Source organism: Macaca nemestrina, chromosome 12 (genome assembly GCF_043159975.1).
Source record: "Macaca nemestrina isolate mMacNem1 chromosome 12, mMacNem.hap1, whole genome shotgun sequence".
Lineage (NCBI taxonomy): Eukaryota > Metazoa > Chordata > Mammalia > Primates > Cercopithecidae > Macaca > Macaca nemestrina.
The window spans coordinates 112,871,160-112,896,920 of NC_092136.1; the positions used below are offsets into that span (position 1 = coordinate 112,871,160).

General features: G+C 39.0%; 1 protein-coding gene and 1 pseudogene across 12 annotated transcripts in view; both read left to right on the plus strand.

Annotated features, from left to right (window-relative positions):
* The first annotated feature begins 1,134 nt into the window (after positions 1-1,134).
* LOC105493592 (neural cell adhesion molecule 1) overlaps positions 1,135-25,761 on the plus strand; it is a 313,546-nt gene continuing 288,919 nt past the window's right edge. For 4 of the 12 annotated variants that reach the window (XM_011761376.3, XM_011761378.3, XM_011761382.3 and 1 more), the window contains exon 1: positions 1,144-1,516. In XM_011761376.3, the coding sequence (XP_011759678.1) occupies positions 1,465-1,516 (52 nt within the window). In that variant the 5' untranslated portion in view covers positions 1,144-1,464. Of the gene's footprint in view, positions 1,517-25,761 lie in introns of all 12 variants that reach the window. The other 8 variants (XM_071075579.1, XM_071075580.1, XM_071075581.1 and 5 more) reach the window with 5 other exon arrangements.
* Positions 17,564-17,629, plus strand: LOC112428867 (U7 small nuclear RNA; annotated as a pseudogene).

Consider the following 25,761-nt stretch of genomic DNA (forward strand, 5'->3'; position numbering starts at 1 on the left):
AGGAGAATGGCTTGAATCGGAACGGAAGTTACAGTGAGCAGAGATGGCGCCACTGCACTCCATCCTGGGCGAGAGAGCGAGGCTCCGTCTCAAAAAAACAAAACAAAAACAAAACAAAACAAAAAACAAAAAATCTGCTACAGGAGTGGGGAGGCTGACCTTTGAAGAAAAAGGGCGTACCCGGTAATATTAGTGCTTTAGTGCCTTTGAACTTATGCAGACTTCCTCTGTTAGAGGGTTTCTGTGTTCTAGGCTAATAGGTTAACCTGACATCTAGAACACCTTCCTCACATTAGTTCCTTACACACCCAAGCCTTCAGGTGCTGAGACATGTTTCTTTTCACCCTGCTCCCTCCACCCCCTACTTTTGAAAACACAGCTGGAATTTTAATTAAAGCCTATTGTGTTGGTACCTCAGTAGTGTTGGTACCTCAGTAATATTCTACATTAATATCTTTAAGAATTAAGGTCATGTCCCCATGTAAGAAAATATTATTTAATGTTGCTTCTATATCATAATATCTATATAAAAGCCCTGGCTATTTTAATAAAGAGACCACAGATTTCAGAATTTATATAAACAGGAAAACATTTTCTTTGGGTTATTTCTGGAAATCCCTTCCAAACATCTGAGTTTTCTTCTAACTCAAGTCTCTTCCCACCTCCTTCCCAGGGGATCTGCTGAAGGGTGTTGTATGTCTCCCTGTGGGACAGCAAACTTCACAGTCAGGATAAAACAAACAAACAAACAATATCAAAACAACACCCAGCAACGGCAACCCCCATCCCTCTCCAAAGTTCTAATTTCCCGCACTTAAAATTAAGTCCTGGGCTATCCTTGTGTTGCAAGAATTTTAGAAGCGAAATGGAGGGATTTGATAACTTTAAATCTAAAATTTTCTTCTATTATTTACTAGTTATCAAAATATGCAAACTGCTGATTAGGGAAGGCTGGGTGGCAGGAGCGCCTGCGAAGGCGTAGGGGAGAAGTGTGAAAAGAAATCCCAGCTCTCCCTGGGAGACTGCGTGTGAAAGAGCCCGGCTCCCGCGAAAGCTCCAGGCCGCGTTTTGCAGGCTTCCGCATCTGCCTTCCCTGTCTCTCTTACCTCCTTGATGTTCGGCACTATTTGTGGCCGGCGTGGTGGAAGGACACAGTGAGGTTCTCACCCCCGCCCCCCCACCGCTCCTCGCTCCCATCCCAGTTCCATCAAAACGAACCCGGGCCAGCGCAAGGATCTCCGAGTTGCAAGTGTGCTGAGGCTGGGACTGTCACTCATTCTCCGATCAGCGCGTGAACGCAGCTCGGCTGCCGCTGGCAGGAAACAATTCTGCAAAAATAATCATACTCAGCCTGGCAATTGTCTGCCCCTAAGTCTGTCGCTCTGCCGCCGTCCACACTCGCTGCAAGGGAGGGGGCACAGAATTTACCGCGGCAAGAACATCCCTCCCAGCCAGCAGATTACAATGCTGCAAACTAAGGATCTCATCTGGACTTTGTTTTTCCTGGGAACGGCAGGTACATTTTTTTTTTTTTATTCTCAATCTGGTTTGCTAATTACCCCTTCCTCCTACTCCTAGGAGGAACGCTATTATTTTGGGTGGTTTTACGTGGACTGCTAAGGCTGGTCATTTGCGTTTAGCTGTGAAAGGAGCGCGTCGCCCTTGCTGCCCAGCCGAACCCCGCTCCCTCCCGGGCTGCGCTGCACGGGAGCTGCCTCCCCGCGCCGCCAGCGCCCGGCGCCCCTCTGGCGCGTCCGCCCTTCCCACTTTGTGCGCCTGCGGCGGTGGGAGCAGAGCCAGTCGGCTCCTGGGGGCTCAGCGGCCGCGCTGGTGATGGGCAGCGCTCCTTCCCCAAAGGCGGGCGGCGGGGTGGGGGACGTCGCGGCTCGGGTGGTGCCGCTGCACGGGCTCGGATTCCGAGGGGGAAGGGGCTTGTCAGCCCCGGCTCCGGGAAGAGTGAACAATAAGGCTAGGGCAGCCGCCCCAGATCGTTATATCCCCGGGTCTAATAAAGTCAGGATCGCTGCTTTGCCTCCCCCGCCCCAGCCGAATAACGGTTTGCAAAATGGGGCGAAATGGGCAGAATAGCAGGGCTATGTGGCCGTTGTTGCACCCCAGTCGATATGACGTTAGTTTTTCATCTGCCAAATTGCTGGTTAGTTGCAAAGCCTACCCTCGGCCGCGAGCACTGAAGGATGGGAGGGTCGAGCGCCGCGTTTTGACAGGAGGAAGTGCGGAGGGGCGGAGGGCGAAGAGGGCGTGATCGGGTCTGCCTGGTGTGTGCGCGCGTGTGTGCGCGCGCGTGTGCCTTTACACGCGCCGCGTGCCCAGTGTTGCACGGGGCGGGAGAAGAATGGCAGGTAGCCGCCCGAAACACCTCGTCCTGTCTCCTTTCTTTGGGCGAGGTTCTGGATCCTGGCAAAGTGTGAACAATAGGGAGCTGGGAGGAAGACAGTAGTGATGCTGCCGCGGGTGGCGGGGGTTGCGCCGCCGCCCAGAGAACCTCGGCAGCGGGGAGGGAGGTGCATTTCATTTTGGCTATTTCCATCCCGGTCTCCCTGGAAAATTCTTCTGTGCGTGCCCACCCTCCCCTCCAGCTGTCATCCCCCCACCTCCACCCAAGGATTTGCGCTTTGGCTCTGATGGACGGGAGGGGAGGAAGAAAAGCAGGGGCCGCAGAGAGCTGGGTGGGTTGGGCGGACATTCTGGGCGGGGGGGCGTGTGCTGGGAAGCGACTGAGGAAAGCCGGGCGGAGGGGCTGTGTGTCGAGGTTGCCGCTGCCAGGTGCCGTTGTACCTTCTCTGGACTGCCGAGCCCGGGTTGGGGAGCGCACGGGGCGGGTTGGGGAGGGCACAGGGCGGGCTGGGGAGCGCAAGGGGCGGGTCAGGGAGCACCCAGTGAGCCCCCTTCGCGGGCGGCACAGGAGCAGCGCTCGGCCGCCGCCTCCAGCCAACTCGGCTCCCTCCCATGGCGACCAATCAGCGCGAGGCTGGCTGGGCGGGAAGCCGCGAGAGGCTTTTATTGCGGCGCGGGTGGCGGCCAGGAGCTGCCAGGACAGTCTCCCGGTGCTCCAGCCTAACGGTCTCGCTCAGTCACCGCCGGGAGAAACCCCGCCCTGCGGCCGGTCCCCAGCCTGCCCGGCAGTTTCTGAGGAAATAAAATGGAGACTAGGTGGTCACCTGGAGTGCTCCTGGTCCGGCCGCCCGTGCTCGCCCACTCTCGCCTCTTTCTTGCCGACTTGGAGCATCCCACCGCCCCCGCCAGCGCTCACTCTCGCGCTGCAGAATCCGAGCCTGAGCGCGTCGCCGGGGAGGGCACCCTGGCAGGCACACCGACGCGCGTGCGCTGACCGGCCGGGCCGCGGGTCGGGGGCGCTACTGGCGGCGGGGCGGGGCCGTGGTAGGGCCCGGAGGGGTGGGGACCAAGCCTAGTCTGCCTGGCGCTGGGTCTCCGCTGCCACCTGGGCGGGGGCCACCCCGGCTATGCCCCTTTCCGCGGTCCCGTGGGTGCTGCGACGCGACCTGTCCGCACGGCGGGGGGGGGAGGGTGTGTTTTTGAGACCTCCTCGCTCCCAGGTGGGAGCATGACAATGGAACCCGGATCTTTGGTGGGCCTTTTGGGGGATCGCCTGGCGGTCCTTTCCATCATCGTGATGGGTACAGTCATCAGTATTTGGATCCCGTGGAAGTTGCAGGCCCAGGAATTCCCACTGGGATATTCGTGGAGGCCCAGGCAGGGGAGGCATTCTGACCAGTGTTCCCTGGAATGAAAGCGACCTCTTTCCTGGCCTGGTACCTTGAGAATGGGAAGAAGGCAGAACGTGAAACACATACAAGGTTGCTTAACAAAAGAAAGAAGTCGAATGGTTTTCTAAAGAGAAATAATTTCCCATTAAAATGTCTTTTGTACCATATATTTAAAAAAAAATCAAAGAATTCAAGTCAAAGGGTCAGAATGAAAATGAAAATATAACACACAAGTATATATACATATGTATATATATCTGAGGATTTTTTTTTTTTTTTTGGACTCAAATGTAGCATGTCCAGGGCAGTGGTAACTGAGTTTATGTGCTCCGCTCTGTGCATATGAAAATTTACATATAAGGCAAGCTAACGTTAATATATCAAGTGAGTCCGATGGGCTGCCCCCTCCTCTTTTGATGTCCTCTGCTCTTTAGAAATGTAATGAAGGTTGTGCAATTGCATAGTAAATTTGAGTTTACTCTAGTATAAATTTTGGATGTTTTGAAGAATTGTTTGCTTGAACGATCTGGGATGGTTAAATCACATGTTTACTTGATAATTTTAGTCTTGTGTCAGTTAAACTTGCAAGAGTCAAGGAATGGATAGGACTGGGTTTCTAACAAGATAACACCGGTTAAGAACAAAGAGCTACTTTACAAAAGCTAACATTGAAATCAAGTAGTATACATAATATCTCTGACTAAGCAAATTAAGGTGCGCTTCCACAAAGTTTACTATGAGCACAGTTATAGTGAGCCATATATTTTTGTTGATTTTCATTTTAAGATTGAGAATGTGTGTTTTTAAACAGAATTTCACTGAGTGTAATAAAAGCTGTATAAGAATGTGGAAAACCTTTCATAACTCTAACCAAACCCTAGAAAGATTATTTTCTTTCAATAAATACTAGCATATTTAAAAATATTAATAACTGATAATTTGTTTAAAATCCAACAGAGTTATTAAAAACAGGGAATATAATCCAGACATTGTAGACATGTGGGCTGTGATTTATGTAAGTTTTTGAGTTACTATTCCCTCTATAAAGGTCTTAAAGATCTGCTAACCTAGCTAAGCTTTCATTACTCTCAAATTGTTTGCCTAAGCTAATTCTTTATGAACTCCTTCCTTCTTTCCCTAAATTATCGAACCTGATAACTGCCTTCCAAATACCTTTATCTAAGATTTTTTTTTAAAAAATTGGAATATCAGAAAATAGCAGGACACATTCTTGTTTAGTAAAGGAGGTTCCTGTAAGTCTTACTATGATAATTTATTAAACTAAGAATATGTTGATTTAACTGGTGACTGGTTTCTTGAATTTGATAGTTCAAGAATTAAGATAGTAATTGCAAAGAAAAACAATCCCACATCAAAACTTAAAAAAAAAAATGGTGTGGGTGTGCTATTTGTAAGGGATGTGGGTGTTTACTGAAGGCAGCAATAAGGAGAAATTAGTCTGTAGCACCCCCAAATTTCAAGTTTTGAACAGTGCTTCTGTTTGGAATCCATTTATCATTAATTGAATTCCTCAGATAAGTAATATGTAATTTAACGGAAGTAACCTATATCTGTATTTTCTGTTACAAGGAACAATGTCTTAATTGCCTTTCAAAATAAACAGCACCGTTTTGTCACTCAAAAGCTAATCTTTAGACATGTGTTTGTTCACTACAGAACCCAGTTTCTCAAATTATAGAGAGCATTTTGTAAACTTTACACTGCTTAAAATATGGACTCTGGAATTTCTGATGCGACCACTTAATTTTTCAAGGCGACGAAGCCTCTGTTAAGTATGAGTTTGATAAATTTCTCATATTTTTGTCTTTAGTATTAAGAAACTGTGGCTGCTGTCCAGACTGAAAGTGGCTTCAATACTACTGGCAGACTTCCAAAGACATTTTACAGACAGTCCTTTCTGACTTAGTGTAAAATAAATGATTGAGTACCTGTTGCTAAAGAACGGGTTGCACTTTCCCTTAGGATCTTGAGCTTGTGATGGAGAGCAGAACCAATTGGCAGGCCGGGAAGAGAAGGGATCGCACCTGCCCCCATCAGTCTGCGGGAAGAGTCATAGACTGGGAGGAGACAAAGACATTTTATAAAGGCTCTCCTGTACCAGTTCAGCATTGTGTTTTTGAGCACACACATGTTTTCTGGTGTCAAGATGAATATTTTAATGTAAATTCCATAATTGATCATTTTTCAGTTTAGCAGTTGTAACATAGAGACTAAGGAACGTCTGGAACTTTAAAAGAAATGGCATCACATTACAGGGAGAATTTTACTAATCTTAAAACTGGGTTACCAACTACGCAAAATTGAAAACATTAATCACGTGGCTGCGTAAAATGAGGTCATTTGAGCTTTTAATAAAAATCTCTAAGGTGAAAATTCCTTTGGTTAAAAAGAAAGAATTCTAAGTAAAATTCGGAAGAAGAAAATTTGATACGTTTCATAATATATTCAATGCCTCTGAGCAATACTGTAAGAGATGGCCTCTTAGGAAGGAGGAAATGTCCGAGACCTCTCTGAATCCTAATGATTAGGTTTCTATGAGCTCCAGAGTTTTTACTATTTGAAAACATTGTAGTGAAACTATTTTTACCAATACGGGTAGATATGCTTACTACTTACGGTAGGATAATAGAATACAGAAGTCAATCTGAAGGTCATAGTCCTGTTACCTCTAGCCTCTTTTGTTACTAACTCTTGGGGTCAAACCTTAAAACCATTTGCTGATGTAAAGGGATGTAAATTATTTGGCATTGGCAGTGGTGCCATTATGCCCTTTCATTTCATGTTGTTGAAATACTGTCTCTCAGCTGCAGATGCTCATTAGGAGCATTGCCTTTTGATGTTGGTCTGGGTGCCAAATGGCGTCCTTTCAGGCAGTTTCAATACATTACATTTAAAACGTTCTCAGGCCGTGTCTACATCCAGCCACTGAGTTAACGGATTTTCAGTTGGGTAGACACGCTTTTCCTTTCCTGCAGTATTAATTTAGCTTCTAAGCAATCGGAGACTCCAAGGGGACTGCACTAAAAGGATAGGCCATTTGGTATATCTTGTGTATGTGTGCTTTTAAAAAACAGATTGTAATAAACCCATTATGCGTTCTTTTTTCTTCCAAATATACGTAACATTTTCTTGAATTCAAAGATTGCATGGCTGATATGATTTAAAAGGCTTCTGTGTTATCTATGTTCCACTTTGTACTCTGAGGACTTCTTGATTTGTAGCTGCAAACCTGGGTAACAGCTGATCTTCCGTTTTCTATTTGGCGTCATTCCTGAGATAAGGTGTAAAATGCCTTGTGTTGTACATTAATCTCCTCCTTTGGTATCTGATTACCTCATCATTTAAGAATATTCGTAGTAATGTCACAGTATTTGAGATTGTGTTACATTAGGTATTCTCTTCAATAGTTGATCAAATATGATTATTGAGTGCCAGCTTTTTATCTTCTGCTCTGTGGGGAATTAAAAGGAGTGAGACGACATAATTTCTGCTGTCAGGGAACCTTGGGAGTAGTAGAGACTAGAGATTAAGAGAGGTAGATAACCCTGGATTGAAACCCCAGACATATCCCTTACTAGCTGTCTGATCTTGGACAAATGATTTAACTCGTCCAAGTTTCAGTTTCCTCTTCCGTGAGACTGGAAAATTAGTAATGCCTACTTGTTAGAGTTATAAATATTTTAGAGATCTTAGGAATTCAGTCCATGTAAGCAGTGTTCATTAATGAGGAAGAGGGATATATATGGATCTGGAAAGAATAATTATTTAGACATAGTGCCCTCCTTTTAGAAGGATTTTAAAAAGGATTTTATGAAAACATGACTCCTTCAGAGATTAGAACTAGACTTTAAAAGTTGGTCACTAAATATGCCTGCAATTCCGTGTTGGTTGTGAATACTTCAGAGAAAAAAATGGCCTGATTATAAGGTTGAAAACTGTCTGCACAAGGGTGGATCTAGGTTTTGTGGGGCCTGAAGGGTATACAATTTTGAGGGCCTTCTTTAAGGAAAATACAAAACTCTCTTGCTTTTGCAAAGTTTAGTTGAATACATGACCATGAGAACACATTGCCAAGTCCCGGTCCCCCAGAGCCTTGGAAGGAGTCCATGCAATTGAGGAACCCTGAAAACTTCTGGCCCTGCTTTAGGAACTATCCTTTGGTCCACCTGAACTCATTGCTTGGGAATATAAACTAATTGTTCCAGTTTATTAAATGTGGACCTCATAGAGTTTGTTTGTGTAGTGCTTTGAAGATTACAATCATATCTTAGAATCACAAAGTTGTTTTTAGAAAGAAGTATTTCACTTTTATTTGACAGAAAATCTTAAATGAGATCTGAGCTGATTTGATATTTGTCACTGCCGATATTCTTGTAAATTACTAACTAGAAGAAAATAAAGCAATTGCTATTATTATTCAAATGAGTGAGACATAAGTGCCCGATTGGCAGGGCAAGAAGTAGTTTTGCCAGCTAAAGGCATATGATATTGGAGAGGAGACTGAAGATTTTGTTGTAGCTATCTAAAAGGAGATAAACTGGATATATAATACCAATAATTATATCTTAATCATCACGTTATGGTTTACAAAACACTTTGATATGCGTTTAATCTTCACACTAATTATTTAGTAAATATTGAATGAGTACGTGCTCTGTACTGGGTGCTGGGAATGCAGCGGTGAACTAGACATATATCGTCCCTGTTTTCATGGAGTTTCCAGTCTAGTAGTACAGAGAAATATAGACATTAAAAAGTAACACACATGTTTATAATTACATATTCAGATTAAAATCCAAGAAAAACCCAGGATGAGAGATTATCAAGGGGGATTGGGTGGTTGGGGAGGTGAGGATGTAACATTTAAACAACTGTGAAATAGGAAGAACAGATGGTATTCTCATTTTAGGGCATGATTGATTGACTACTTAATTCAACAAATGTTGAATTACAACAAACATTCCTGAATTCCTTAATTCAACAAATCTTTGTGAAGTCTGGAGAAGGTTGGACAGCTTCAGGAATTGTGTGGAGTTTCACGTTATAAAGTCCAGGAAAATATACATCTGCCTTTATAGAGCTTACCACCTGGAAGGAGAGGAGAGAGACATACTATACTTATAAATAGAGGCACGAAGTAAATGCTGTTGGACCACAAGAAAGGAAGCAATTAATTCTGCCTGGGACTCCCTGGAGCCGGGCTTGGGGAAGAGTTGCTTTCATTAGATGGAGCAGGAAGAAAGGGTGATCTGGGCAGAGCAGACAGCCTGAGCAGTGGTTGAGACATGAATCCGGTTGTACATGGGGAACAGTGTGAGAGTAGTGGGGAGGAGTAGCCAGAGATAAGGAGAAAAAAATTCTGCAAGTCCAGATTGTAAGTCTTTAAATGGCAACTGAGACTGAGAAAGGTTAAGTGACTTACGCAGGTGGAGCTGGGACTGTAACTTGCATTGGTTGTCTGAATTGTATCCTTTTCTAAGGCAAGGATAATTTGAATATATATAGCATCTGAATACGTGCGAAACAAACAGGAGTTCCTGTGGCTTCTGGACTGAGTCTGACCAAAGTGTGGGAGGAGTGATGGGGAGGAAGAGCACTATTCAGAGCTGTGGTCTGAAGGAACCGTCCTGCCATTCTGCAAGTTGCTGTCATTTGAGCCTGTTTCCCCATCTGTAAAATGGGGTTAATGACACTTCCATTGTGGGTCTTGGTGAGCTGAAATAAAACCACATACATAAAGCAGATATGAAGTATGTACTCATTATGTGCTTTAAAAAAGTTCCCCATGGTCAGAGATTTTATTTGAAATGTTTGTTTAGGCCGGGCGCGGTGGCTCAAGCCTGTAATCCCAGCACTTTGGGAGGCCGAGGCGAGCGGATCACGAGGTCAGGAGATCGAGACCATCCTGGCTAACACGGTGAAACCCCGTCTCTACTAAAAAAAATACAAAAAACTAGCCGGGCGAGGTGGCGGGCGCTTGTAGTCCCAGCTACTCAGGAGGCTGAGGCAGGAGAATGGCGTGAACCCGAGAGGCGGAGCTTGCAGTGAGCCGAGATCCGGCCACTGCACTCCAGCCTGGGCAGCAGAGCGAGACTCTGTCTCAAAAAAAAAAAAAAGAAATGTTTGTTTAAAAAGGTGTACAGTACTCTGAATATGATGTGCAAAGTTCTGTGCTAGAGGCTGAGAGGAAAAACAAAATAAATTTAAGGTTACTATACTGACCCTTTCAGGTGGTTGGAGAGGAAGTACTTTTACTTAGTTCAAGTTGTGAAGAAATCATGAAAGATATTATATCAATAAGTGCCCAAATGAAGCAGGCAGGTAATAACTGGGAAAATTGAAAGGCAAAAATCACGTCTAGGTTTTAATGTCTGGGGGGAAAAGGTACAGAAAAGCTAGAACTTGACCTGGACCTCCACGGATATGAAGATAAATAGGGAGAGAGGGCCTGTTTTCCTATAGGGTAAGATGGATCTGGCCAAAGAATTTCTACTGAAGAGCAGTTAAAGGTTGGATCTTGGGGCAAGTCATATTTAAATCTTAAATGTCAGAGAAAGGAGAGGGGTCCTGCTGGAGATGATAGAGGAAGTAAAAGTATGTACATGTTTAAGAGTATAGTCAACAATAGCAACTGAATGTGTGCTGCGCCAGGCTGTGTGTTTGGGACTAGCTGGGAATTAGCAGAGAGTTAAGTGGAACAAATTGATAGAGTTCACTGCAGCACTTAAAGGGAATTCTGGTTTTATATAGCATCCACTATGGTGGTTGGACAAAATGAAGGGCTAACGAAAGGGTTTTTATTCCTGCGTGAAACATCAACTAGATGATACTAGGAGAAGGGAGGTCAGTGAAGTCCAATGAAGGTATCTTGCTTAATTAGTAGGAGCACTTGTATGTGGGGAAAGGATACCATTGGGCTTAGATTCAAAAGATGTGGGTTCAAGAAGTTGCTCTGCTACTAACTAGCCAAGTGAATTTATATCAGTTATGTAACCTCTTTGAACTGTTACTTCCTCATTTAAATATAATAACAAAATAAGATAATATATGGGAAATGTATTGCAAATGAAATATTTCACAGCTGTACATTTTATACATTTTATTAGTAGACATGTTGCTGAAAAATTAAATAAAAATCAAATTTTATGTACTGCTAGAGGTGCTTGTTTGATTAAAGAAACCCAACTACGATATGTTTTCTAAAGCAGGTAATTTTGGAAAGATACACTTGTAATGATTTTGAATAAGGATAAAAGGGGCATAGCTGAGATGTTAGAAATAACAAAGCAACCAAGGGTAGATGATAGATCCCAAATGGTAGGTGACTGAGAGGGAGAATGATCTTTGAAGTTACAAACTCAAGGAAATTAAATAATCATGGTACTCTAAATATGATAGAGAAATTCAGAGACAGGTTAGGTTTTAGAAAAAGTTTGGACTTCCTAATACCTTAACCTGTAGGTCAGTATTTTTCAAACTATGGATGATGAAATCTATTTAATGGGCTTCCATATACATTAAACAAGAAAGAAGGAAGGGAGGAAGGAAAAAGGGGAGGAAGGAGAGAGAGAACGAGTGAAGGAGAAGTGGAAAAAGAGAGTGTGTTTTATGTAAGGGTAAGTACTGCTTTGAGTACTTCAAATTTTCTCTCTCTCTTTCTCTCTCTCTGTGTGTGTGTGTGTGTGTGTGTGTGTGTGTGTGTGTGTGTGTGTGTGTGTAATATGTAACTTGGTTGTGATGGAAAATACATTCTTTTGGCTCAGGTCAAAAGAGTTTGGAAGCTACTGTCGTCGAAGGAAGAATGTAGGATCAAAGAGAGGGTAAAGCAGTCTGTAATGGAGTGAGAGTACATCAGAAGGTATAAAATAGAAACTGAATGGGTTGTGAGGGAGGGAAGGAAGAAATGACAGCAAAATTAAGTATTAAGCATCCAAGCAATCAGTTAACAACAGGGTGTGAAAAAACAAAACAAATCAAACTCTAAATGTTATATCTTTTTTTGAAATGGTATTTCACTGTTGCCCAGAATGGCCTCAAACTCCTGAGCTCCTGCCTCAGCCTCCTGAGTAGCTGGGACTGAAGGTGCACACCACAGTGCCCTAAATGTGGTACCTTAACCTTACAGAGCTCACTGTCTGGGAATGAAAAGATAACTGGGAACACCAGGTAGCATCTGCAGCCAAAATATGAGGCACTTAACGTTTCAGAGTCAGCATAAATATTGCCTGGGAACCAGGGGGTAGTTACAGCTGTACATTTTATTAGTAGACATGTAACTAAAAAATTACATAAAAATCAAATTTTATGTACTGCCATAGGTGCTTGTTAGATTGAAGAAACCCAACTGTGATATATTTTCTAAAGCAGATAATTTTGGAAAGACACACTTGTAACGACCTTGGATAAGGATAAAAGGGGCATAACTGAGATGTTAGAAATGATAAAGCAACAAGCAAGGGTGGATGATAGATCCCAAATGGTAGATGACAGAGAGAGAGAAAGCTCTTTAAAGTTATAAAGTTGAGGGAATGAAATAAACACGGAGAATTCACACGTTAGGTGAGAGTTGAAGGAGAATTTGAAGGAAGAATTTAGCCCCGCTGAGAGGAAGGGTGGATGAGGTAAGTATGTGTGTTCCATGTTTGGGAGGTGACTGGAGGAAAGCCCAGTTAAAGAGACCAAGAAGACTCAAAGATGGTAGTAATCTAATCTATATTTTTATATGTTCAGTGGAGAGAAAAACACCATGAGTTACGGTCAGTACTTTGCAGGGTTTTTATCACACCCACAGGTATTTATGTGGCACTATTTCTATAGCACACAGAATGATATCTTGCCTATAATTCAGAAGGTGATAGTGAACAAATGAAGAGAACCAGAGCTTAGTGGTACGAAAGCCTAGGTTAGAAAAGTACAATAAAGTGAAGTGAAAAAAAGTTGGAAACAAATAGTATATATAGGTATAATCCCAATCTTGTCAAAAAGCACCTCTTTCACTCACTCTATAATCAAGACTGGAAGAAGGTAAATCACTATTTATGTTGTCTGAGTTTTTGATAATGAGCACATATTGCTTTGCAAAACAAATAGTGCAGTAAAAACAAGGGCAGCAGTACTAAGGGTGGTTAAAAGTATAAAGAAGGTGAGAATTAAGTAGAAACTTGGGATTTGTGTCAGAGGAGAGTGGTGATGTCAGAGGGATTTCAGTTGACTGGTGAAATTCAAGTTCTTTACTTAGAGTCAAATACTGAGGAAGAGCTGATGTCCAGGATGCTTGGCAAAGAAAGAAGGAAAGGAGGGCTGCTAGTTTGGGTGACGGCTTCATCATGAAGGTTCCTGGGCACATTGAACTATGCATCACCACGGAAAAGAGCCAGAGGGAGGGGAGAGGTGATGAGCAACCTTTGCAAAGGACAGCCTGATAATTTTATGCCAGAGGAAATGAATAAAGTTAGGGGTTTTCCCCAGTGACTTCATTTATCATATGAGTTGATTATTTTTAGATTCAGTTTTGTCTTCTTACCTCATTGCCCGTGGTATTCAAACATTTATTTCTAGACCTTTAAAAAATGTTTCTATAGCAAAATCTTTTTGAAGCTTGTTCTGCATGTCACAAATTGGATGTGTTGTTTTTATCAGATCAGCACATCAGTGATTGATTACTTTTCTAATGTTCTTTTATTCATTTTCAGTTTGAGTGTCCATTCTGTTCACATGAGAGGCTGCCAGTCACCAGTTAAGCTGCAATTGCTATATGAGAATTGGACTTACAGTACACCATAAAGGTGTACTTTAAGCAGCCTTAAAGGCCTGTTATCATGGGCATAAGAAGATGGAAATCCAATGAAAGCTCTTTGATTTGGGTACATAATTATAAATTATCTTTCTTTCTGAATTTAGTATCTCCTTTTGGTGTCGGAGGCAATGCATACTGCACCGGGTGCCCCGAGGACCTTTGGTATCAAATCTACAATTTCGAACCGTGACTCTCCTGCTTTTCGTGACCTTGAGCCAGTTATTTAATCTCCAATGATCAGTTTATTTCTCTGTGAATCAGGGATAATACCCAACTAATAGGGTTATTGTGAGGACAAAATGAGGTAGTTTATACAACTGTCTGGCACATAGTGAGCTCAGTAATTTTTTTCCCATGTCCTTTCTTTTTGCTAAAGTTCACAGTGAAGGGATATGCAATTTGTGTTGGATTTAAGTATTTGTATTGATTCCAATGAGAATCACATTTTCCATTTATTTTTCATTTTCTGAGAGTTCAGGATCACTGTGAATTGCAACTGAGTTGGAAATGCCATGCTTAATTTTGGAGCTGTTTTACCTCCTGTGAAAGCAAAGCCTAGTAGATCTTGATTTTGACAAAAGTAATATTTAAACAATTAAAAGTGGTTTATCTAGATTCTCCTTTCCATTTGCATAGGGTTAATATCAAACCTGTCAGTTCACTGTAATGGTGGAGCCATAAAATTTAGTATATTTAAATAATGGTTGCTGCTAAAGATCATATTGGTGACACTTCATTAATCTGGAAGTCACTTACCTGGCAACCTTGATTCTTTGAAACATGAAGAATGAAGAAGTGAGGGAAAGAAGCCTCTGAAGAGCTAGCATAGCATGTTTTTCTTTCTTGATGCAGTATCTTTCATATCGCTGAGACGTTCGTAACATTTCTCTTGCTTCTTGTCTCTTTGTCTGAATTCCTCTTTATTATGTTTGCTCTAGTATCTCCTTTTGTGTTTCATGTTGTTTCATTTAACTCCTCAAATTCTAATGATCCCTGGCTGCCTATTAGTAAAGAATGAGACCTGAAGCACTGTGGGGCTCAGTGTGGGGTGTCATGCTGAACGACTGTGCAGGAACTTGGTTCATTGCGTGGGGGACATCCATGTATATTCATGAGTACTTACATTTTCTTTTGGACTGATTGACTTAAGAGAATCCAAAATTTTGCAGCAGGCAGGATATAAGTCCAAATACTGTTTTTCTCTAAGCTGAATAGGAAGAAATGGATTAGGGGTATTTTTCCTTCTGTAGTGTAGATTTCATTTAATTCTCCTATTTTCAGTAGGGTGTTTCTGTCCTCAACACAGTCTGGTGTACCCAAGGACAAAGTGCATCTGGTTCAGTCTCTCTATTAATAAAAATTGAGCCTTCTGCTGGGGTGAGGGGAGTATAGGAGAAGAGATATATGGTGCCACCTTCCTGTAGCTTACAGTTTGTGTGTGTGTGTGTGTGTGTGTGTGTGTGTGTGTGTGTGTGTGTTTGAAGTGAGTGGTATGAGAGGCTCTATTGGCTTTAATTTTGAAGCAGACTCAGAACCCACTGATGACCTGTCTCCTTCAGGGTTTCTAATTGCTAAAGTCCAAAGCAGACTTTTAAAATCTTTTTTGAAATCTTTTATCTTGCATGTTTTAGGATAGAATCATTGAGACTGAAAGAAGCTTGCAGTTCTTAAAGGAAAAGGAACATGCTCTAGGGGTGCATCAAAGGCAAAAACCCAAAAAGAGGAATGTTCAGACAACTTCAAGAGATTGACAATTTAAACAGTTTTAAGGAAACTTTTCTGAACTGAAGCATTCTCAAGAGATTCCAAGGTGGCCTGAGGTTCCACATTTCTTAGATAGAAAGACGTGGACTTGGCAGTGATTTTGCAAATCAGAACAGGAACAATTTCACGAACACATTGGCAAATGGCCATGTCTCAGACTTGTTGGGTAGTTAAATGTTCACTGGAAACATTGACTTAATCCAGTATTTATGAAATAATTCCCGTGTTCTATGTAGTTGGTCTAGGAATTGGAGGTAAAAGATGAATACCATTCGGTAGCTTTGTGAAAAATTCTAGACTACGTTCAGAAAGTTTTTGTTTACACTTGTAATATTTATTCCTGTGGAATGACACAAAAGACAATCTTGAAATGTCAGAAAATGATAAATAAGAGTTATTTACTCTTTTCTCAGAGTTTTTTTCCTTTTGTGTATGTAACTGAAAGTTACTTATCACATGTTTAAAATTTAAAAATTTCATCAAAGAAAACCATCTGTCATAATGAAGTAAAAAAGGAACATTATGTGATTTTCTTTGAAGATAAGGGATTGAAAGTGAGTCAGTTAACTGCCCTAGATTACCATTTGAGGTCATTTTGAACTAAATTGGCTTTGGAATCAGAATTTAAATTACCAGTCAGACTCAATTAAGATAACTGGTCATGAAGGCAGTTCATTCGCCTGCCTTCCTTCTCATAAAAAGAATATTTTTATTATTTGTATTCCTTTCTAGCCAAGTTAGACATAGGCGTTATTTTTGAGAATATAAGCATTTCACACAATAATTGATTTAGGTATTTAAGGGTAGTTTTGTATCTAAATAGGAAACCAGAAAAATCATTCACTGTTTGGTGTTCTAGAGATAGTCACAGTAGATGCTTTTGAAGTCACTGGGAGGTAAATCAATATATTACTGAGTTATATTTTTGCTGCCCTGTGCAATATTAACAGAATAACTTTCACAAACAAACCCCACTTAAAGTTATTTAGTCACAATAATAAACTTATAATTGGACATATTTTAAGAAAACATAAATTATAAATATGTACAGTTATTTTAACAATTTATGTATGTATTTCTAAATACTAGACTTTTTGTTTGTGATAAGTGAGTATAAAATTATATATATATAATTATATACTCTTGCTCAACATAAGAGATTTAAAATGATGTGAGTTTAATCTTCTGCTGTGAGTTTAATCTTCACTTTCATCTTTTTATTTATTTATAGACTAGAACAAATAAATCAATACTTTTTTAATTATAAATTTTTAGTAATTGAAAATTATTAAATGTACAAAGGAGGAGAACTTTTAGAATTTAGAAGTACAAAGTAGGAAAACAATTTAAACCTACAGACGAATTTGGTGGGATTGGTTGTGTGTCTGCGGCTGTCTGGAGAATCCAGGTGCTTAAGTGCCTTGTACTAGCTGGACACTGGAACTTCACAGGGAAACAAAAATGTCTTGAATGACTTGCTGATGTTCTTGAAATGATGCTAATATCTATTCTATACAACCTGAAAGTATGTAGATATTATTGATTGTTTAGAGTCACGTGTCTTGGGATTTGGGACTGTTGGTGAGAAGATTGGTTTGATGTAGACCATGATAGGTATCGATCTACATATATTTTTGAAATATTTTGGCTAAAATGCAATTTGATGTGGTAAGTCTTATCCATATCTAATATTTTATCTTAAAACTGTATCTATAGAAGTTTTTTTAAAGAAAGAACAGAAAAATCAAAGTTGCATTTTGATGTTTAATGCATTGGTTTTAAAAAATTATATTCAGAGCAAAATGTTTGAGTTTTTGATGATTTTTTGCTGAAAACATTAGGTGCCAATGTCAGGTAATTCTGTGACTACAATTGTGTCATGATACTTTGTGCGTGGAGACAGTCCAAAACCAAAAATGAGACAAGAGAAATCCTTATTAAGGAAGGCCTAACAACCGTATCAGATAAGTTTGTTTTTTTCTTGGAAACTTTGGTAAAAAAAAAAAAAAAAAAATCACCTAGGAAATAATGTATTAGAAATGCTCCTTAAATGTGCATATATGTTTAATCTGTTCTACAAAGATATTATTTTCTTTGTGGCATTGTTTTATTGAACAAATTTTGTTAAATTTTCTATTAAAATAGTCTTACAATGAATTTAATAACAATTTGGAAAACTCGCAATCTTTATAAGCGCACATGTAAGTGAGATGGATTACTATTAAAATGCAATTTCTAGTATTACAGCTCTTTTAGAATTTGTCTAGCAGATTTTGTTTTTTACCATGAAAGAAATGTCATTTCTTAGTCTTCACTTGGAATTTATAAAAAATTTTAAAAATCACCACATTTTCCAAAAGTTCATGCCAGACATCATCATTCACTGTTTTAAAATGAAGTGCAATTTCTTAATAAGAAAGTATAGCTTGAGTCTTGTCCCATATAAATGAGTTTCTGAGATTTGGAAAAAAAAGTTAATACATTGGAATCAATAGTTGACCATAGATTTAAATATGATACAAAAGGTTTAAAAATCTAAATTGTCATTGTTTACAAAATATTGGCAAATTAGAGCTACAGCGCTTGGTGTTATTGTGTAATCTTCTGTTTAAAAATAAACAGTGGAAATAATTGTAGAAACCTCTGGGCTTAGAAAGGCTTGTTGGTGGTTCTTCACATCCTACTAAAAAAGCAGGCTGTCTTTGCATATTAATCACTCTGTGAAAGGAAGCTTGCCTTATTTGCATTGTACATGCACTAAGAAGTCCAATAGTGCGCCTGAGAAAAAAAATGAGGGGATTGTAATTGTTGTTCTGAAAAGGGTTTTTATTCCATTCAAGTGGAAAAGCTGAATACTGGAGAATTAGTGCAGTGTTTTGTGGAAGAAGAGTCCCTTTTGGCCACTGCATTGCATGTGGTGCAGTCCCAGTGTATAAGGATCCTGAACGCTGGGGTGAAGAGGAAAGTGACTCATCTTTCTACGATGCAATAGTCTATGTTCTTGTACATCTCTAAAATTTTGTAAGCATTTTCTCCTTGTTATGTATCCAAAAAGAGGTAGATTGAAATTCTGAGAATATATGCCATATTGGAAATCTCGGGAGAATTAAACATGAATCAAAAAATCTAAATATAAGTAGCTTAGGTTTTGGGAGTGGGGTGAGATGGGGACACACAGCACAAAATTAAGCAAATTGTATTTAAGTGTTATTGTTTTTAGGAGATACGTGATTCGGTTAATGCCTGGAAGATATTTGTCCCCCAAATTGATTTTAAATGATATTTTTGACATTATCTTAGTAATAATGGCATGGTTTTTTCTTCATTGTATTTTAAGATTCAGTGGTTGAATGTAAACATTGAGAATAAACAGAAGAAATGTTCTTAATATCAGTGAGGCCTTCTTTTAATAAGACTGTGTAAGATGAGCTACTTATAATGTTTCTCTTCTATGGTAAAATACTCTTCCATGAAAGCTTTTCCTGATCTCCTAGTTCTAGCTGGCAACAGCCACATTAGCCAGAACAGTTTCCAAAACCTCAAAATGTACATTAATTATTTTGGAGGTCTGTTACTTTGGACTGGTTTAATATACTTTACATATTTTAAGCATCTTTTGAAAAATTCTGCACAGAATATGCCATTTCCAAGTAGATTTGAATTTCACAAGGGGGAAAATATGCCATTGTCTGTGTTCACATATTTTGACAAAATGATTGTGTATAATCATGGAGACAAAGCTTATTGTTTTTAAATGATTTTGTTAAATACTAGAAAGTAGTTAACTGAGTTAAAAGGTTTCATACAGGTTTCCTAAAACCCATTTGGCTTAGATATATTTAACTATCTGTGAAACTACTTGTTTTTATCCTCTTTACTATTGTATGGATTTGGTTGGATTTTGACTCTTGAACACAGATCCTCTGATGACACCATTTTGATTTTATTTGAATTGCTTTCTGTAATACTCAAGTACATGGAAATTGTGTTTAATTTGGGCTTATGTACAGTGGTCCATAGACTTTGAGTGTGTGCTTGGGTTGCTGTTCTGAAGAACAGAAGTAATCAAGAAGTAGTCTGAAAAAGTAGGACCATAAAAAATTAGACTGGTAGAACAACAACAATAACAACAACAAAACTATAATTTTTGTCATTCAAAAGTCCTTATATAGGTTTCATAATAAATTTTTTGCAAAGTATTACTAATGTACCTCTCCAAATGTTTATTATAGACGTGTCAAAAGACAAAATTACAACAAATTTAGTTATAAATCTTATTGTCTTTTATTTGTGATTCATAAATTGGGGCAGCCTCCATTCAACAAAATAGAACGAGAGCTCCCACTGAGCAGTGGCAGAACAGTAGGTTTGGAAAGTGGGAACATGGAAACAACTATAGAAAAAAAAAAAAAGACTGGTTAACATCAGGTTACTTCCAGTGACTTTTTTTCTAGTTAAAGCAGAGGAGACTTCTTTATTGCACTGACTCAGGTTGACTGGAATCTCCTGTTTTCAGGAAAACCCAATCTGTTTTGGGATCTATCTGCTTCTTGAAAGTTTCAGTTTGATTATATGGCATGTAGCCAGAGTGACTCCATTTTGGTTTGGTCTGGTCTCTTGGGATCGGGTGCAGAAGCTCAGTCTAAAACAATGGCCTCCCATAATTTTCGTTTAACAGATATAATTTTTAGGGTTTATACTTCATTTACATTTGAACCTTTTTATAAAAATCTGAAATGCATTACACATTTTTAGAATTGTGTAGACTTCATAAGTATGCAAAACAAAAACAGCTGGTATCAAACGTCACATGATCACCTCTAAATTCAGAAAACATACTTGACAAAATGCGACACCCCTTCAGGATGAAAACACTCATTAAACAAGGAATAGAAAGTACTTCCCTGACCTGATAAAGGGCATCTATGAACAATTCAGAGCTAACATATACAAATGGCCCATAAGGACAAATGGCCAAAAGATGCTCAACATCATTAGCCATCAGGGGAAATGTAAATCAAAGCCACAGTAAGATACCACTTCACACCCGCTAGGATGGCTAGAATCAAAAAGACAGATAACCACAAGTGTTAATAATGTTGTGGAAAAATTGGAACCCTCAGACACTACGGGTGGGAATGGAAATGGTGCAGCCTCTTTGGAAAACAAGTCTGGCAGTTCTTAAACAGAGTTACCATGTGAACCAGCAGTTCTGTTCTTCCAAGAGAAGCAAAAACATATGTCCGTATAAAAACATGTACGCTAATGTTCATGGAACATTATTAATAATAGTCAAAAAGTGGAAAATACCTAAATGTCCGTCAATTGATGAATGAACCAAAAAATGTGGTATATTTATACAATACAATATTATTGAGAAATAAAAAGGAATGCAATACTGATACATACTGCACATGGCTGAGCCTTGATTCGGCATTTTAGTAACGTGAGATCCTTAATTGTGTTAGCTGTTTGTTTGTTTGTAACCATGAAGGTTTATGTATTAATTTTTCAATAGTTTTGAGGGTACGGGTGATTTTTTTGTTACATGGGTAAGTTCTTTAGTGGTGATTTCTAAGATTTTGGTGCACCTGTCACTGGAGCAGTGTACATTGTACCCAGTATGTAGTCTTTTATCCCTGTGAAGGTTTATTTTAATCTTTGCACTTGTTAATGTTTATCCTTAATTCTTACTAACTTTTAGATGGTGGGTATAACATCTTCATGAGAATAGCTAAAATAATTTTATTTGGATATTCCTCAAAGAACTACTGAATGTGAGCATGCTAAGATTACCCCTGGCAAAACGGAAAATGCCTAGCACCTGGAAGCATCTGTTTCTGTCTTTCTTGTAGGAGAGGGGAAATATTTATGTCTTCCATTTATGTGTTTTGACTGGGGAAAATTTTCCCTTTTATTCTGGGGAGCTGTTACTCAGGATAAGAGAATGTAGAGGAGAATCACCCCTTTCACATACCTAATAGCTTTACCATATTACTACAGTAGTATCTTATGTTGTATGCATTGATTGTCAATCTCTTCCCTTCATCTCCACCATTTTGATAGCTTAAGGCTGTGCATAGAAAAAAAAAAAAAAACACGAAATGATGTTTCCCAGTATTTTATAATCTTTCCTTCACGAACTGCAGAAGAAAGGTGTTTGGGTTTTGTCCCAATCATCATAAAGCTGTACACAATACATATGGTCGCATTTGAAAGCAAGGCTAAGATGGATTTAAGATGTATTTCTTGTCATGTGAAACGTCCTCCTCAGTGGTCTTAAATAAAATATTAATTAGATAATTCTGCAGTGATTAATATGAAAATGGTTACATAATTCTTAGATGGCATGTATTGTGTTGGGCTAACACCACATTGCTTTTCTAGAATACTGGTAAAGAATATCTTATGGGACTGCCCTTTAACTAAAAGCACAAATCTTTACTAGTGGTCCTGAGCTAACTGGAACTGCTGTAGATCGCTTGCCAATTTTCCACTAGGATGCTTTGGTGTATTTGGTGCAACTATTCCCACAATCACTTAGAGGAGCCATGCAGAGGGAGCTAACCCATAGGAAATTAAGGAATTTGAAGAATCTTTGAAAATTCATCTTATTTAACTTTCTAAAACAAAATTTGCGAACATCTCAGATAAGAATCTGTCTTTAAAAATAAGACATCTTAGACATACAGATGGAGGTTTAAGTTCAAAGGTTTTTTGCATTCAAATAAAATTAGTTGTTGACTTTCACTAGATGGCTCTCTTTTTTTTTAGAATGAGTTCAATATTTATTCAAGTAAACAATCAAGTTTTGATGTGCCTGTTCAGACAGACGTCTTATTTTGTGATACAGGTGACACCAAGCCCATAATGTGATTTTTTCCCCCCTCAAGAAGTTTGTAACTTACTCTGGCAATTGGGATGCATTTCCCTGTAAGATGTTATATGTGGTGGTTTTGTCCAGATTAACCAAAATGCAAATCTTTGTATTCTCTACAGTGCCTAGCAAAGGGTCTTGCACATAGGTACAAGTTGTCAGAGTTGGCTCAGTTTCACTCTGAGCCCCTTGTAGGTAGCCTTTATTCATTCCTGCATTCTACATGTATTTATGCCTTTGACTGAGAGGTAAGATCTAAGAGAGGAATAGATATATCTGAATTCATTTGTAAAAAGGGTGCTAGCTGGGAATGTATGCAAAGGTTTGGTGGCAGTGAGTAAACGAGAACTGGGGATGGCCTTGCTCAAAAGATGGGGAAGTTGGGAGGTCATTGGAAGCAGTAGATTCTGGGAATGACTTGATGGGAGCATGTTTTGGGAAGTTGGATTTGTTGCTCTTCTTTTGGAAGCTGGGAGGGATTACAGTCTGGAAAACCAGTAGTGAAGGGGTAGGAGGAACTACTGTAGAGGCTGTGTGAGGTGATGGGAGGTGGAATTGGAGTTCCGATTGTGAGATGTAAAGGAAGGCATTATGCAAGACATACTACAGAGGGAAGATTGATGAACTTAGTGACTGATTTGGATATGCAAAAGAGGAAAGAATGGAGATTATTTAGATTTCAGGTGAGGCGCATGGTAAGCATAAATGTCACTAGTAATGGAATTGGGGAAGGGGAAAACAGGGACTTTTAATTAAAAAAAAAAAATGAAATAGTTTGGCTTGGGCAAGGTGACCCTGAGATTAAAGTGGACTGTCTAGGAAGAAAAGCCAGGTATACCGCTGGAAATAGAAGTCTACAGTTTTTAGGAGAGATCACGTTAGAGACATAAATCTGTAGTTATTTAAGTAGTAGATGGCTCTCGAAGGATAAGTCCATTTAGAGAGAGAAGCAGAGAGGACCAGGAACGGAACCTAGCCAAGCACTTACATTCTGAAGATGGGCAGTTTTTATATGTAATAGTTACTAAAAAGCGGTACCAAGTCATTTAAGCAAGTTACTGTTTTGTATATTTTCAAAAAGAATTAAAACCACAGAGCTGCCTTTTTTTATATCGTGGTACTGCTTTGAATTCTTATTCTCTTTTTAATTCACTCTGTCTCTGTTTTAATGAAGAAGTTTGTTTGCAGTCTATACCAATTTCTTGTTGGGGTTTTTATCTTTTAGTGCTTTGGGTAATAACATAGCTGATACATGAAAGATTGTGTAGCTCTCATTGATTTCAAATCTTTAGGCCTTAATGAAATTATATTCCAGGATACCAGGAGAATTGTAAATAAATCCATGAACAGCTATAGAAAATGATTTTGAGAAATCATGAAAATGAACAAAAATTCTGATTTTTTTTTCAAGTGGAAAGAGGGTGAATTCTTCCCCCAGGAAGATGGGGGAACTTAATGCCCATCCTGGAAAAGTTTTAAGAATCAACAATTAAGCAGATGATATGGGAGCCCAGAGAAGAAAGCCAGCATCTAATGTGGGTTCACTAAGGACAGGTTATATCAAAACTCAATTCTGTCTTTGGCAAGATTTCCAGACTGAAAATGGAGTTTATATTCGTTTATCATGATAGCCAAATGGAGAAATACAAGCTCGGTGCAAGTAATTGGTCAAATGACCATGCGCCTCATCAACTTGGAATGTGTTGGCTCTGCATTTTGCAGGATTTCCTTAATTATTTACTTATTTAATATTTAAGGTGTTAACTATGATGTTTTGATATACATGTACATAACAAAGTGATTACTATAGTCAAGCAAATTAACATATTCATCATCTCACATAGTCACCTGTATGTATGTATGTATTTATTGTGAATAGAGTTCTGAAAGTCTACTGTCTTAGCGAATTTCCATCATACAATACAATATTATTACCTGGTCATCATGTGGTGCTTTAGGTCTCTAGACTTATTCATCCTCCATAATTGCAACTTTGTATGCTTTGACTTATGTCTTCCCATTAGCTCCTCTCCTAATCCCTGCCCTGGTAACCACCATTCTACTCTGTTTCTATGAATTTAGTTTTGTTTCTTTTAGAATCCACATATAAATGAGATTATGCAGTATTGTCCTCGTGTGTCTGGCTTATTTCACTTAGTATAATGTTCTCTTGGTTTATCTATATTACCTTAATGGCAGGATGTCCCTCTTTTTAAAGGCTGAATAATATTCACACACACACACACACATATATACACACACGAATTTATATGTATATACTAATTTATATATATACTAATTTATATATATATATATATATTTATTGTGGCACAGTTTTAAAATTCATCTGTCAATGGATATTTAAGTTTTTTCTATAACTTGTCTATTGTGAATAATGCTTCAGTGAACATAGGAGTGCAGATATCTTCATGAGGTGGTGATTTCATTTCCTTTGGGTACATATCCAGAAGACGGATATTTTCTGGGGCATATAGTAATTCTATTTTTAATTTCTCTAGGAACCCCCATACTATTTTCTACTGTGGCTGCAGCAGTCTTACATGCCCACCAACAGTGTACAAGGGTTCCCATTTCTCTACATGGTTACCCACACTTGTTATCTCTTGCCTTTTTGACAAAAGCCATCCTAACAGGTGTGAGATGATTTCTCATTGTGGTTTTGATGTGTATTTTTCTAATAATTAGCACTGTTGAGCACCTTTTTGTATACCATATCTGTTGGTTATTTTTAGGTGTTTTTAGGAAAAACGTTCAGATCCTTTGCCCATTTTTAAATTGGTTTATTCATTGTTTTTGCTCTTCAGTTTGTGTGTTCCTTATATATTTTAAATATTAACTCCTTTTCTGATACATGGTTTACAAATATTTTCTCCCAACCCATAGACTTCCTTTTCTATTTTTGATTGTTTCCTTTGCTGTGCAGAAACTTTTTAGTTTGATATAGTCCCACTTGTTTATTTTTGCTTTTGTTGCCTGCACTATCCTATATATATATTTTTTTAAATCATTGCCAAGACCAGTGTCAAGGAGCTTTTCCCCTATATTTCCTTCTAAGAGTTTTATAGCTTCAGGTCTTTAATTCATTTTGAGTTGATTTTTGTGTATGATGTAAGATAAGTATCCAATTTCATTCTTTTGCATGTGGATATTTATTGAAGAGACTGTCTTTTCCCTGTTATGACTTCTTGGTGCTCTTATTGAAAATTAGGGCATATAATACCATATAATGCATATAATGCCACATATCTTTTGGTTTATTTCTGGGTTATCTGTCCTATTCCATTGGTCTATGTATCTTGTTTTTTTTGTTGTTGTTGTTTTTTGTTTGTTTTTTCTGCCTGTACCATACTGTTTTGATTATTATCACTTTGTAGTAGATTTTGAAATCAGATGGGGTGATGCCTTCAACTTTGTTCTTATTGCTTAGGACTACATTGGCTATTCAGAGTCTTTTGTTTTCCATATTAAAGAATTTTTTCCTATTTCTGTAGAAAATGTCATTGTAGTTTTGATAGAGATTGCATTGAATCTGTAGC